Source organism: Lissotriton helveticus, chromosome 2_1, assembly GCF_964261635.1.
Source record: "Lissotriton helveticus chromosome 2_1, aLisHel1.1, whole genome shotgun sequence".
Lineage (NCBI taxonomy): Eukaryota > Metazoa > Chordata > Amphibia > Caudata > Salamandridae > Lissotriton > Lissotriton helveticus.
Genome location: NC_136059.1, coordinates 1,352,657,468 through 1,352,672,266, shown reverse-complemented (window position 1 = coordinate 1,352,672,266; position 14,799 = coordinate 1,352,657,468). Strand labels below are relative to the sequence as shown.

Here is a 14,799-nt window from a genome sequence, read left to right as displayed (position 1 = left end):
GGGGGTACTTGGAAGTATCGTATTTTCCTGAAAAATTAATCAGATTTGAGAGCACCTGTTACAATATAGTAAAGCAGAGAGAGAAAATATCTAAGAAATTAAGGCTTGTGCTCAGGTAACAAGCTACCAGCCTGCTGAGTAAACCAGCATTAAGGAATGTCAAACTCTGGTTCTGTGGTATCAGTGGTATACAAAACTCTATCAGGAGGAACAATGGGAGATGCTGCTTATTTTTCATAGAACTGTAGCTGCTGACAGAGTGGACCTAGTACCGGTTATTGTCGAGACCGCAGTGACTTAAAGAAAACTTCATTATATGGGTAAACACTATGTAACATGACAGTGAAGATTTCAGTCATTTGGAAACAGTCAGCGGTGCACAGAAGCAATTCCAGTCATGAATAAAAAGTTCAGACATTCTGGTACATAGTCAAAGCTCCAATTTACCTGAGATATTATTCTGACAATGAAATCAACCACAAGTTTGGATTCCTTGTTGAACAAGCCTTGCCAAAGTTTATCCACAATACGTTGCGTCAAATAGATCACGTTGGTTACCAGCACTTGGTAACTTCCCCCACTTGTTATCGGCAGAGTTGCTTCTTCACCTACATAGAAAATAAGCAAAGCCCATGTTTGTCCTTCATTTTTTGTTTTACTAATTTTTTGTCGAATTAAAAATACTCAGAATGTCATGTCAAAAATAAATCCAGAGTCTGCTACCTGGCAGTATTCCCACTTGGCTTTTGCACACCGATTTATGTTTTTTTGCTTGTGCGGAGCAGCTTGGGGGGCGAGGCCCTGATTCAGAGTTCCTGCAGCTGACCCCAGGGAACCAAAACCTTACCCAAGGGGACAGCTTCTCATTTTCTGCTGCAAGAAAATAAACCAGTAAGCAGCGTCACTTCTGATGCACAAGGTATTTCTCCCAAGAGGGCGTAGAACATTTGAAATAGAGAAGCATCTTTTGACTTTTGCAAAAGCGGAATATTCCGCAGAATTTTGCTCCGATCACTTGATAATGGTTCAAGAGTACCAGCGGGAGGAACATGCAGGGGCTGGAACAACCGTGCATGATGAAAATGGTTTGGGAGAAGAGCTTCAAACAGTGGGCACACAGGCAACGTGGATACCATCCTTCGCTTGCAACACCCTTATTTGATGTTTCCCTTTGGAGCATCCAAAGATTGAAAGTATAGATGCATACTTAGAGATTAACTGAGGTACTGCATCCCATGTGTACTCTTGTGTCACCAAAGGGCAGCACCGAGTTTTAGCATCATGGGAGCACTGAGTTGCATCTTTCCCTATTCCCACTGATGAAATCATGCAATGCAATAATGTCAAATATTTGGGATCATGCAGAGAGTCTTCTTTAAAACGAACTTAAAAAACATTTGTGGAGGCATTTATTTACCCACTCAATGTCCCTCGTGGCAAGCCTGTGCAAAAATGAAATCTCTGCTATTATGGTCTTGAACACTTGTGCCCAAGCCAAATTAAGAGCTGGAGCCCAGACACAGAAGCACCAGGAAGCACTACTTTAGGAAATTAAAAGTAAGAGATGGCTGCCTCAGAAATGGCCAAGCTTGTGGCCCATCAAACGTAACCGTTCAGAAAGGAGCCTGAAAAATGAATACCAAAAGTGCTTTTGAGTTGATCACAATTGTAGTGATACACAAGGGAATGTACATTGCCATTTGAAAAATATTGGAGAAAAATGTTGCCTCTTCCAATCAGATTCACAAGTTATGTTATGGAAATGGCTCACCAGCATTGCCAATTGATATTTGGTGACAACAGCTATTTACCAAATTTGTTTACTCTACAAAAGCTATCAAGAGTGATAGTGATGACTTTTCTTGTCCACTTATCACAAATAACATTTGGAGGACTGAGTAAAATGAATCCATGAGCTCTCAACATTATCGTGACACTGAAGAGTTAGAAATTACTGGGAATGTTAACATGCAAACACTGACATTAGTACTCCGAATTCAAAATATGAAATCAGTTCTTGGGGCTATTTACATCATGCATCTCAGAAAAAATAAAAAAGGAAGGTAAAGATACAGGAATGTGAGTACAATTGCATCCAAAAGTAATTTTGTAAAAAACAAAAAACAGTACTTGAGACAATACTCGAGAGAATAAAAAAAGGACAGTAAATATCCATGTAAACACAAAACATTCATTCCCTTTACCAGCATACATCTCTCTGTGTCTTAGTGGCATGGTGTAATATTTAACTTTTGCTCTTTCGCCAGCTCTGAAATGTATCCATACCTTTAGCTCCTTCCCCCATACAGAAACACAGAATTGTCTGGCCTCCCTGCTTCACCGATGCCATCTATCTGCATCACTCCCTAAACTTCTCATGTTACACCTGATCCCTCTAACAGGATATTTACTATGTGATTGGTATCAAATATATATTTACAATTAAGATGTCACTATACCGGTCTTGTTCAATACTTCTACCATGAAATTTGTAGCCAGCCCCACCTCATTCATGCGGTCTACCCAATTACCATGCTGTGATTCTTTAGATCACTTGATAAATCTCCCCCCCCCACCTCCCCCTTGCTCTGGCTTTTAGGTCATGAAGATTAAAAGCACACAAAGCATCTGTATTTCATCAATGTACAACACCTGGTTGAGAAGCATGCTTCGCTGTCATAATATATAGGAGCATGACTTGCAATATTCCACTTTTCACGCAACCATACACATAGGGAAATCATATGAAAATTAATAGTCACCTAGTAGAACATCTGCTGCAAGAAGATGGCTCATAACGTTGTCCAATATATAGGTCTGGAATTCTTTTTGCTGGCTCCTTGTAGATCTATCTGGGGAAGCCTGCAAAGCACAGTTAAGCCACAAAGTTCACAGAAAGTCCACTGGAAGAAATACTGTAAAGTATTTCAGCTCAAAAGAAACAATTACAGGTAAAGCTGCACAAATGGTATGCAAATTGGATTACTGTGTGGGTTTAGAATGCATTAAAAACTGGACTAATATCTGTTTTCATTGTGAGGCTATAATCTTGTTGCTTATTTGTATATGAACAAAGAAATAACGTAATAAAATAAAGCAGCACAATTTACAAGATGACAGCTTAAAATGGTTGTATAGGAGATTGCTGGGAGAACAGGGGAATGTGGTAGGCACTTAGGGGTTCTGCTGCATGCCACAGATGCATTGTTAGCAACTGGCAACTTTTTTTTAAAAATACAAAAGCATTGGAAAAGGCAATAGGTCTTCCGTTTGGCAAGTGAGTACCAATGTACCAATGTATTGGCTTGGCCAATGTAAAGCTTCCAACATAGATGTCGACCATCTTAGATCAGTAAAACATTTTTGAAAAGAGACCAAATAGGTGCAAAATGCCCGCATGGTGATGTGCATGGCCATAAGCGTGGCAATTCCAAGATTGCTACTGTGTGGTCAAATGCCTTGCGACGTATGCATGCCAGTACATCTACACACATATACACTATGCATAAGTCTTGAAGTTAAGAAGCCATTTTGGTTTGTTTTGGTTTTACTAAACTAACATGGCTGCCACGGTAGAAAGGCAGAATTAAAAATATATATATTAAATCATGTACTTAATACATTCTGGGCCGTACGATTAAGAAGTAGAAAAATCTAAAAAGGGAGCTGAGCAGACACGAGGAAGCAATGTAATGCAACGGAGCAGGGTAGAGAGCGGGATCTTTCGGTTTCAGACATGAGCATCTTCAAACTGTCCTTTTTGAGGCAGATGCTGAGAGGCTTGAGAGGATGAAGGCTGAAAATCCTCAGTCCTTCTCCAGTATCATAAAATAAAAAGAGTAGAATTCAGACCCCATTTCTGATGCCGGCACCCTCTCAATGGCTTCCTTGTGCAAAGGAGCCTGGATTTCCTTTTGTACAATGGACAAGTCGTCCTCGGTAGTCGCTGTGGTGTAGGTGGCATATAAGGATGGGTGGTCAGGAGAGGGACGGTTTGTCCATGCTGGACACTTTGAAGCACCTATGTCTGATGTAATAATTTGCCAGCAGTACCGGTAATAACTTACCCTGGCTTCAACAGGATGACAATGTGCCAATAAGAAAACAAGTTAAAGAGCTTTAGGATTGGCAACAGGAGGGGTGGGGGACTGGGTAGTGCGTTGCCCCTGAGGGCCTGTATGTGGTCGGATTGATCCCTGACCTCTAGCTCAAAAGTATTGGGAGGTTTGTTAAGTGGAGGTGGGCTTTGGGGTTGCCTCTACTGAATGTTCCTTCCAAAGCCTTAAAAAGGACGTTATTGTTGAGGATACTGCCGCATGGACAATGAAAGGCCAGGGGAGCATGCTGTGGCTTTACTTTCTTTGAAGCTGCCCACGGACAAATCAGCTGTGTTCACGCAAAGATGGGTGCCATCAAATGGCAATTCCATTAGTGACATCACTGAAGAAGTTTGTGGATCTCATCCAGGCACTGCAGTGAAGCACCATGCTGGTAGCAATTTTCTCTACCCAAACAATCGGCTGTGTCCAGCCACAATCTGATAAAGTTCTTCGCAATGTCTTTCCCATCTTGTATGATCTGAGCCAATTTGACGCAAATCTCATCAGGGACAGCGGGTAAGATTTCCCTCACCATGTCCCATAATGTCCAACAGTAATGTCCTAAGAAGCATTTGAAGTTGACGGATATAAGGGCTAACCTGGCAGATGAGATTCTGTTCCCATAGGCCTCCATGCGTTTGAACTCTCCATTTGGGGGCGCAGTAGAGAAAGAGTTTGAGTTCAACCTGCTCAGAGAAGCCTGCATCACAAGACTCCCAGGAGTAAGATGCTGGAGCAGGAAAGATGGTAACCACAGGGAAGGTTTGTATTTACGAGGGGGCAAGATCCAGGTTTGGCTCATGTGCCCATTAAGGTATCTGTAAAGGCCTTATTGAATGGGAGGAGTGGCTCTGAAGAAGTCTGCACTGGCTGTAGAACTTCAGTGAGAACATTAGTTTTTACCTCTACGGATGGCAGCTGTACGTCTAAGACTTATGACCATAGCAAAAGATGTTGACTCCTCTGTGTAGGGTCAAGTGGAGAGTTTAAGCCAAAGTCAGGGGACATATCTACCTCATTTGCATCTTGAAAGTCAAGAAGAACAAGTTACTTACCTCTGCTAATACTCTTTCTGATCGAGAATCAAACTGCAGATTCCTCACCTTTTGATTATTCCCCAGTCATCAGACTGGATCAGTAAACATTGCAGCAGTACCTCTGCGTGCCGGTAGGTGGCTGCCTACAGTACCTCAGTGACACCTTCCACTCCTAAAATGATATGCTGAGCCTATATAAGCACCACTCCTGCACGCTGAAGTTAGTTGTGTTGAGACTGTCCACAACACCAGACGCAGAGCCCGAAAACCATTTTGGAGTAAACAGCAGTGGCAGCTGGTACATAGGGGGCTCAACGACGGCGACCTCCCATCACCAGCACGGAGGAGGAGAGAAAAGCTACTCTGGGCATTTCCAGCCTTCATAAATGCAAACGGATGAACTGACAGATTTGTCAGTTCGTTTTGCTTTCATTTCTGTGCAGGTGTTAATGGAAGTTCACACATTCGCAACCCATAGACTTGCTGCGCATGCTCTTTGCAGCCCAGCTTGTCTAAGAATGGATGCATGCACGGGCGGGGAGACAAAATCGCCCCAGGCCCTATCAGGAGTCAGGATGGAGCAGTGGTGAAAAGAGGGTTAAAGCTCAGCTCTAACCTGATTCCTGATACGGCTGTGATCAGCACGTTACTGGCGCTGTAATAAAAAGACCGAATGGAGCCATTCAAGACGTACAGAAACATGCAGGTAAGTAAACTGTGGAAAGGAATCCTACATTTAAAAACATTTCCAATACGTTTACATCTTACATGATAATCGCGCTTCTGTACACGTTTTATATATATATTCTGTACTCATTGTTCTGTCTTTGTTTGCTTTAATTATCAGGGAGTGGTAGTGCTGAATTTGGAAAACAAAATACTCTAATGTGTGGCAAAGGAAAGGGGGTTTAAGTCATGAGGGCCATAGCTTGTAAACCAGAACCTGACAGTCAATATACAAATGTATTTCAAAATATATCTGCTGCAATGAAATTGGCATCAAGCACATATTTGACAGTAAACCTGTTTTAGATTACCTAACTCGTCACAAAGAGGCTGCATTGCAAAGTATTTTACAGGGTTAAGACACCTGATGCAGCGGTCTGTGTCCGCCAAGCAATTGTGAGGAGATTATGCTGGAAATGATTACTCTAGTGATTAACACAGCTCTGGGAGAGTTCTTTGCTTTTTTCCCATTCACTGTTTTGACCCATAAAGTAGTATAGAGGACTAATGTGCATGTTTTAAGGCACACTGTGTAACATGCAGATCACAGAATATTTAGCTAGGTAAGTTGGCTACTATTTCTGACTCGGAGGCCATTTTGTTCCTTCCAGTTGTTAAATTGAAATATTAGAATATGGTATAGTAGCCATGGAGCCATTGGCAATGCTACTCCGCAGAAGTGGTGAGGAGTGGGTCATACAGCTGGTGGATGGGACGCATGCCGTGTCTCTGTATGCAGGCAACTTATTGTTGTATGTACATGATGTCACTGACATTCCCGCATCCATAGCGGATGTACTGAGGGCGTTTGAAGAAATGTCAGGCCACCGGGTTAATTGGGCCAAGTCCGGAGCATACCCCTTTAGCTCAGACACGGCAGAAACAGACGTGCTCATTAATGGTTCGATTCTTCCATGGTACCCCACTACCTTTGTATGTACATGATGTCACTGACATTCCCGCATCCATAGCGGATGTACTGAGGGCGTTTGAAGAAATGTCAGGCCACCGGGTTAATTGGGCCAAGTCCGGAGCATACCCCTTTAGCGCAGACACGGCAGAAACAGACGTGCTCATTAATGGTTCGATTCTTCCATGGTACCCCACTACCTTTCGCTATCTTGGAGTTCTCATATATCGGATGATTTACTGGAGGGCAACTTAACGAGGGCGATTTCGTTGGTAAGGGCCCAAGTACAATTCTGGAAGTCGCTCCCATTAAATGTAATGAGTTGCGTTACCCTGCTGAAAATGATGGTCCTTCCAAAGCTATTATATGATTTCTTGAACCTCTCGATTTAGGTCCCAACTAAAATTTTCCGTGAACTGGAGCGAATGTCCCGAGAACTCATATAGAACAAGGGCGGACCCAGAGTAGCGTTGTAGAAACTATATGCTCCCACCACTCAGGGAGGACTGGCTGTTCCCAATATGGAACTGTATTACATAGTGGCTCAATGGCACCAACTTGGAGGACACGGCGACCCTGCAGCAACCGTGGACTCACACTCAAATATATCACTTATTCCATCCGGCTGCCAGGTCCCCATGCCCACTCCAATTGCATTTAGGTCTAGCATATAGATGTTACAGGAGGAGCTTATATCTTACCGGTGCAACACTCCCGTACGCCCCGATATTGCCGCTCTTGGGACGCCTAGAGGAAAAATGGGCACTTTCGAAACCACTCTCACGCACTGGCATACAGCGGGTATAGACACACTGGGTGACCTCTACAGAGATGGCACACTCTTAACATTTGAGGCACTGGCGGAGGACACTGATTTGCCTGCTGGACAATTCCTTCTACATACCTCTCTCATCAGAGCCCTATCGGCCCTTTTAGGAGATTTAACGTCCGAGCCACCGACACACCTGTTGCTGCAATATCTACACGTAATGGGGGTGTGTTCACACATAGTACATTGGCTGGTGCCGGCCTTACTCTCACACACGCTGAAACCAATGCTGACACTCCGCACCCGCTGGAAAACAGACAGGGGTCCGACCTTGGATAGACAAGGCATGGACCACCATCTTAGCAGGTGCTACATATATACCAAGAAGCTCTAAATTCAAGTTAATACAAACATACATAATACAAAGGGCGTATCTCTCCCCTGACAAAATAAACAGATATTTCAACATTGCCCACGCTGTTGGCAACTCGTCGCGGATCTGCTCCACAGGCTGTGGTCTTGCATCTCCCTTCGGATTTACTTGAAAGAAGTTGCTGTAGCCTTAGTGCTCTGTACTGATGCATTCTTGACGCCCTCATAGGAAATTTGCATTTTAGGGGTCTATGTCAGGTCCAAGAAGAATAGCATAACATCACGATTCGACGACCTGGGATTAATAGCTGCCAAAGGCTTAATTACACAACAGTAGAAACAGGCAGACCCCCCCCAGAGATGATCAGCTGGAAAAGATCACTTAAGATATGGGCACAGGCAGAGAGTACAGCACTGCACAGGGAGGAAACGGGGGGCTCCGCAAATATCCCATAGCGCAGCACTGGGACACCATACTTACAGCCTTCACCAATTAAGTAAACGGGAGGGTGATGACACCCAGCTAGCGGCTACATAGTGTATATGCCGAAGGTCCCAGGCAGCGGGAAGCAGGACGGTGGCAGATAGCAATCACACTCCATTAGATGTCACTCATAGAGAAGGCCTGATGTAGTAGAACCCCTGCCCCTTCTTGTTCCGGCACCTCATACCATGAAACTAATCCCCAACACCCACATGAGTCCGAGTTCCGCCCTGGTGAATCACCATGTCGTTATTCACACAATATACGGTCCCATACTCAGTAATGTAATGGTTATCTTCATTGCTCCTAGATGGCAGACATTTAAATATGTTGTTAAATGTTGTTATTCAGATAATATATGCTTTATTGGCACGTTTACTTTTATCCTTATTCCTTTTTCTTTGGAAAACCTCCCTCATCGGACTATTGAAAAGACCAAATATGATTGTTTCCAACGTCTGCTAATGTTATGACAGTTCGACACAAATGACTTAAATGGTGCAAGCAATGCTAGCACGAGGTGTTGACAAATTTTCTCTTCTTTTTTTTCTCTTTTTTTTCTTTATAGACGATTGTAAATTGTGGGAATGTGCGGAGGGCAGGCAATCATAATGACACATTAAAGACTGTCTATTAGTAATACGTTGGTGTGTTATCTCACATTAGAAAACACTCTGCAGTAACAAGAACAGTCGCTCTATTATAGTATTGTTATGATATTGCTTCATGCGGATTTGAATTATGCTCTTGACATTTGTTTTGTCATGTACTGTAAGAAAATGGAAAAATATGAAAAGACCAATAAGGAAAATGCTACTTACCAGTATGCATCTGTTCTTGGCATGTAGAGCTGCAGAGTTACACACTGTGCATAGATCGCCACCTAGTGTTGGGCCCGGATGTTTGCAGTTTGTTGTTGTCCTGAAAAGTTCTTTGGAAGTCACGAGATAGGGGACTCCTCCTTTGGACCACATTGTGCAAGGGCATCGGCTCCATCCTCAGATTGTTTTTCGCCATTAGGGAAATGATGGAGCTTTGCAAGAAAAGGAAGGATGCCCAAGTAATCAGTATCTAATTAAGATAATACTGGAACAGACAAGGGTAGCGGGGAGGCGGGTGGGCGTGTGTAACTCTGCAGCTCTACATGCCAAGAACGGATGCATACAGGTAAGTAGCATTTTCAATTTGAGGCATATGAGCTGCAGATTACACACTGTGCATAGATTGTATAGCAGTACCCACTCTTAGCGGCGACCACCCCTATCTGTTGCAGTAGTTTGAAATAATGTTTTGAGAACAGCCTGGCCCACATTAGCTTGTTGTTCGGTTTGCACATCTACACAATAGTGTCTTGTGAATGTGTGCGATCCAGACCATGTAGCTGGTCTGCAGATGTCATCTAGGGGAATGTTCCCTAAAAATGCCATTGAAGCCCCTATTTTTCTTGTAGAATGGGCATTAGGAGGAACAGATAACGTACGTTTAGCTTTGTGGTAACAAATCTGTATGCATTTGACAATCCATCTAGCTATCCCAGATTTTGAAATGGGATTACCCTTGTGCGGTGGTGAGAAAGACACAAAAAGTTGTTTTGTCTTACGAAAGGGTTGTCTTCTCTCGATGTAGTATAGCAATGCTCTTTTGACATCTAGGGTATGAAGAGCTCTTTCTGCTATAGTCTGTGGCTGGGAGAAGAAAACTGGCAGTTCCACAGATTGATTGAGGTGGAAGGGAGAAATGACTTTGGGCAGGAATTTTGGATTAGTACGTAGAACAACCTTATTATGGTGCATTTGCAAAAAGGGTTCTTGAATGGTTAGTGCTTGTAGTTCACTAACTCTTCGCAGAGAAGTAATAGCTACTAGGAACGCAACCTTCCATGTTAAAAATTGTTGTTCATATTTATGTAATGGTTTGAAGGGAGGTCCGATTAGCCGTGTGAAAACACTGTTTAAATTCCACACAGATGAAGGTGGCACTCTGGGAGGAATTATTCTCTTAAGACCTTCCATAAAGGCTTTAATAGCAGGTACTCTGAACAGAGATAGATGCTGTCTGTTTTGTAGATATGCTGCTATTGCAGCACAATGCAGTCTAATAGATGTGTAGGCTAAGTTACATCTTTGGAGGTGCAGTAAGTATGCTATGATGTGTTGAATAGACACGTCTAAGGGATATATATTATAGTTGTGACAATATATTACAAAGCATTTCCACTTGGCTGCATAACATGCTCTAGTGGTTGGGCGTCTAGCTTCTTTTATGACATTAATGCAGTCTGGAGGAAGGTTTAGATATCCAAATTCTAAGACCTCAGGAGCCAGATCGCTAGGTTGAGCTGAGCTGGGTCCGGGTGCCTGATCTCCCCATGGTCCTGTGTTAAAAGGTGTGGAGACAGGTATAATTTTTGGTGCGGTACCACGGACAGTTGTAGCAGTGTTGTGTACCATGGCTGTCTGACCCACGTTGGAGCAACTAGGATGAGGGTTAGAGAAGGCTGCTGTAGTTTGCGTACTACTAGTGGCATGAGTGGTAGAGGTGGAAAAGCGTACGCAAATCTGTTTGACCAGTTCATCCATATCGCATTGCCTTTGGACAGTGGCTGTGGATATCTGACGGCGAAGCTTGGGTATTTGGCATTTTCTTGAGTGGCAAAGAGGTCCATCTGAGGTTGTCCCAACATCTGAAAGAATGGTTGAAGAACTTGCATATGAAGTTCCCACTCGTGGGTCTGTTGTGTCTGACGACTTAACAGATCTGCTATGGTGTTTTGTACTGCTGGAACATGTTAGGCTAGAAGGAAAATGTTTTGAGGTATAGCCCAGCGCCATATGTCCTGAGCTAGTCGAGAAAGTTGCAGGGAGTGTGTTCCACCCTGTTTCTGAATGTAGTACATGGCTGTCATGTTGTCCATGCAGACTGACACAGCTTTGTTTGATACTTCTTTATGGAAAGCTTTCAGCGCTAGGAATATAGCTAGTAACTCCAGGTGATTGATATGAAGGAACTTTTGTTGTGGTGTCCACCTGCCGTGCATGGTGTGTTGCAGCAGGTGGGCTCCCCATGCGGAGAGTGATGCGTCCGCTGTCAAGACTATTTGGGGAACTGGCTCTAGGAACGGTCGCCCCTTGGAAAGGTTTTTGGTGTTCCACCACTGCAGAGAGCGATGAGTCCGACCGTCTACCAACACTAGGTCTGTTAATTGACCTTGAGCCTGGTTCAATTGACGTGATAGGCACTCTTGTAGAGGACACATTTGAAGTCTTGCATGGGGCACTATGAAAATGCAAGAGGCCATCATCCCTATGAGTTGCATGAACACTCGTGCTGGAAGGGAGTGATGTGGCTGAAACTTTGTGAGAAGAGTTTGCATGCTGGCTATCCTTACTGGAGTGGGATAAGCTAGCGCTATTGAGGTGTTTATTGTAGCACCGAGGTACTGTTGTACTTTGGATGGTTCCAGATGAGACTTGGTGTGGTTTATTGCGAACCCCAAGTTGTGGAGCAGTTGGATCGTGGCGTGAATGTGTTCCACACACTCGTTGTATGAGCTGGCTTTTATGAGCCAGTTATCGAGGTACGGGAAGACGTGGATGTGCTGTCTTTGTGAATGTGCTGCCACTACTGCCAGGCACTTGGTGAATACTCTTGGTGCTGTTGTCACTCCGAATGGGAGTACTTTGAATTGATAGTGCTGCCCCTCTATTACAAATCTGAGATACTTCCTGTGAGCCTTGTGAATGGGAATGTGAAAGTATGCGTCCTTGAAATATAGAGTAGCAAGGAGGTTGTTTTGTAACAGGAGAGGAAGTACTTGTTGGAGTGTGACCATGTGAAAATGGTCTGACTGTATGTATATGTTTAGCGGTCTGAGGTCCAGAATAGGCCTTAGAGAGCCGTCCTTTTTTAGAATAAGAAAATATAGGGAGTAAACCTCCTTGTTTTGTTGGTGCAGAGGAACTGGTTCTATTGCACTTTTTTCTAGCAGAGACATTACTTTTTGCTTTAGCAGTGACAGATGTTCTTGTGACATTGGACGCTGTTTGGGTGGTATGTTTGGGGGGGGGGGGTAGATGTTTGTTCTAGACCTGACTGAATAATTTGTTGCACCCACCTGTCTGATGTGATGTTGATCCAGGCAGGAAGGAATTGCTGCAGTCTTCCCCCCACAGGAGTGGAATGTTGGGGGGGAAGGGGAGGAAAGTCATTGGGTAGGGGTGGAGGCAGAGTGGGAGTTGTTGGTTTTGCCTCTGCCTTTGTTGTTGTTACCCCTGTAACCCCCTCTCTGGTAGCCCTTAGTGTATGTGGATTGACTAGTGGTCTTGTAGGAAGTGGAGGGGCTTTCGGAGGAGTTGCCTCTTGTGTTGCCTCAGTATGATGAGCGACAAAAACAACGTCTGGGAGCTTGCAGCTGCAAGGCTCCCATAGATTTTGCTGTGTCAGTGTCTTTTTTCTAAAGACACATCAACGTTAGGGCCAAATAAATGTGTCTCATCAAATGGCTGATTGAGGATGGAATTTTGTACCTCAGGTTTAAAAACTGAAATACGTAGCCAGGCATGTCTCCGCAAAAGGGTACTGGTATTGATTGCCCTTGAGGCAGTATCTGCAGCATCTAGGGCACAACGAATGGAAGTATTAGTAATATTTTTACCTTCCTGTATGAGTTCATTGGCCCTATTTTTATATTTGTCTGGTAGATGCTGCATTATGGACTTCAGCTCATCATAATGTGCCCTGTCAAATCTTGCCAACAACGCTTGGGTATTGGCAATGCGCCAAATGTTAGCTGCCTGTGACGCTGTTCGTTTACCAGAGGCATCAAGGAAATTAGATTCTTTATATGGTGGTGAGGCCTCACCTGATGTTTGTGAATTAGCACGTTTACGTGCATTAGACACTACTAAAGAATCTAGTGGTGCAGGACCTTTGATGTAAACAGGGTCAGTAGGGGCAGCTTTATATTTCTTTTCAATGCGAGGGTTGAGGAACTGAGCCCTGACAGGATCTTTAAACACCTCTGTTGCGTGCTTAATGACGCCTTTAAGCATTGGCAAAATGGCAGTAGATCTTTGTGTGTTATCAAAAGTATCTAAAAGGAAATCATCTTCCACAGCATCAGTGTGCATGTCATCCCCATGGTACTGGGCAGCTCTTGGGACTAGTAGGTTAAAACCTATAGTGTCCTCTGGTGGGGAAGGTCTGGAAGGGTATACATCATCTTGTGGGACGTAAGGTACATCAGGGGTGTTTTAATCATCCCAAGGATTAGGTGACTGAGGGGGACTATTGGTCCCTGCTGGGTCGTGTGCACCCCCACCTGTGTCATCGGAGTCTGTAACCACATCATCATCTGGATTAGTGGATGGTGTAGGAGAATGATGTGGTGGAGGAGGTGTAGGAGGAGGAACAGTATGGGGAGGTGGTGGAGAAGGGACCCTTAATGGAGAGGTTGCAATGTCTCTCTTTTTTGGTGGAGGAGGAGGTGCAGGCGCCTCTGGTGGTCTCTTCTTGGAGCTAAGAGCTAGTTGGCCAGTCTTAGGATCTTTAACAAGAGTTTTTTGGTGAGGATCTGGTGTAAAAAGTTCTTCTGTATAGGGTAGATCCTTCGCCGTTGAAGTTATCGGTTCAGGAGGTGTTTTTTCGGCACCGAGTCGGTAGATAGTCTAGGGTCTTTTGGTTTAGTGTGACCTTTTGAAATGTCTTTTACCGGAACATGTTTTTTCGGTTCCGGGTGTTTCTTCGGCTCCGAAGCATGTGAATCGGGGCCTTTAGGTGTTTTTTTTTACTTGGCTCCGGGTGCGGTTTCGGCACCGATGAGCCGCTGCCAGTCATCGGCGCCGTGTGCTTAAGTGTCGGAGCAGCAGTCGGCGTGGTTCAGGAAGATGGCTTCTTCTTCGGTGTCGGTATGGGATCGGCACCGGGAATAGGCTGACTCGAGCCCGAGCCGCCTGAAGGCTTAGTAGGCTTCTTTGCTGGCCCTAAGGCGGGCGTGGGAAGCAGTCTCTCGGTGTGCACCCGGACCCGAAGGTGAGGGTGTGACCGAAGCCTTTTTTGAGGGTGTCGAGGAAGGGTTGGGGTCGACGGTCTTACTTACGACCCGTTGAGCTGGAGTGATGTCCTCGACATTTGAGTCTTCGGCATCAGAAGAGCTGGAACTTTCTTCGGCGAGCTGATGTTCTGGCACATCGACGCCCACTCCAAAGATGTCGTCAGGGATCGAAGCTGATGAGCGAGCCATTGTTCTTCGAGCTCGTCGGTCCCGAATCGTCTTCTTGGAGCGGAAAGAGGCACAAGCGGAACAGTCTGGTGCTCCGGTGAGAGGCAATGGTTGCACACCTCATGTAGATCGGTGAGGGGAAACTTCGACCCACAATGAGGACACTTCTTGAATGACGTCC

The 14,799-nt window shown here is 44.6% G+C and overlaps 1 protein-coding gene across 3 annotated transcripts in view; it reads right to left on the bottom strand.

The window, feature by feature from the left end:
* The window catches only part of WDFY3 (WD repeat and FYVE domain containing 3), a 1,930,620-nt gene that overhangs the window by 801,977 nt on the left and 1,113,844 nt on the right, over window positions 1-14,799 (bottom strand). For all 3 annotated transcript variants that reach the window (XM_078676292.1, XM_078676293.1, XM_078676294.1), the window contains 2 exons: window positions 2,763-2,862; window positions 448-608 (listed from right to left, as the gene is read on the bottom strand). In XM_078676292.1, coding sequence (XP_078532418.1) covers window positions 448-608; window positions 2,763-2,862 — 261 coding nt within the window. The remainder of the gene's footprint in view (window positions 1-447; window positions 609-2,762; window positions 2,863-14,799) is intronic.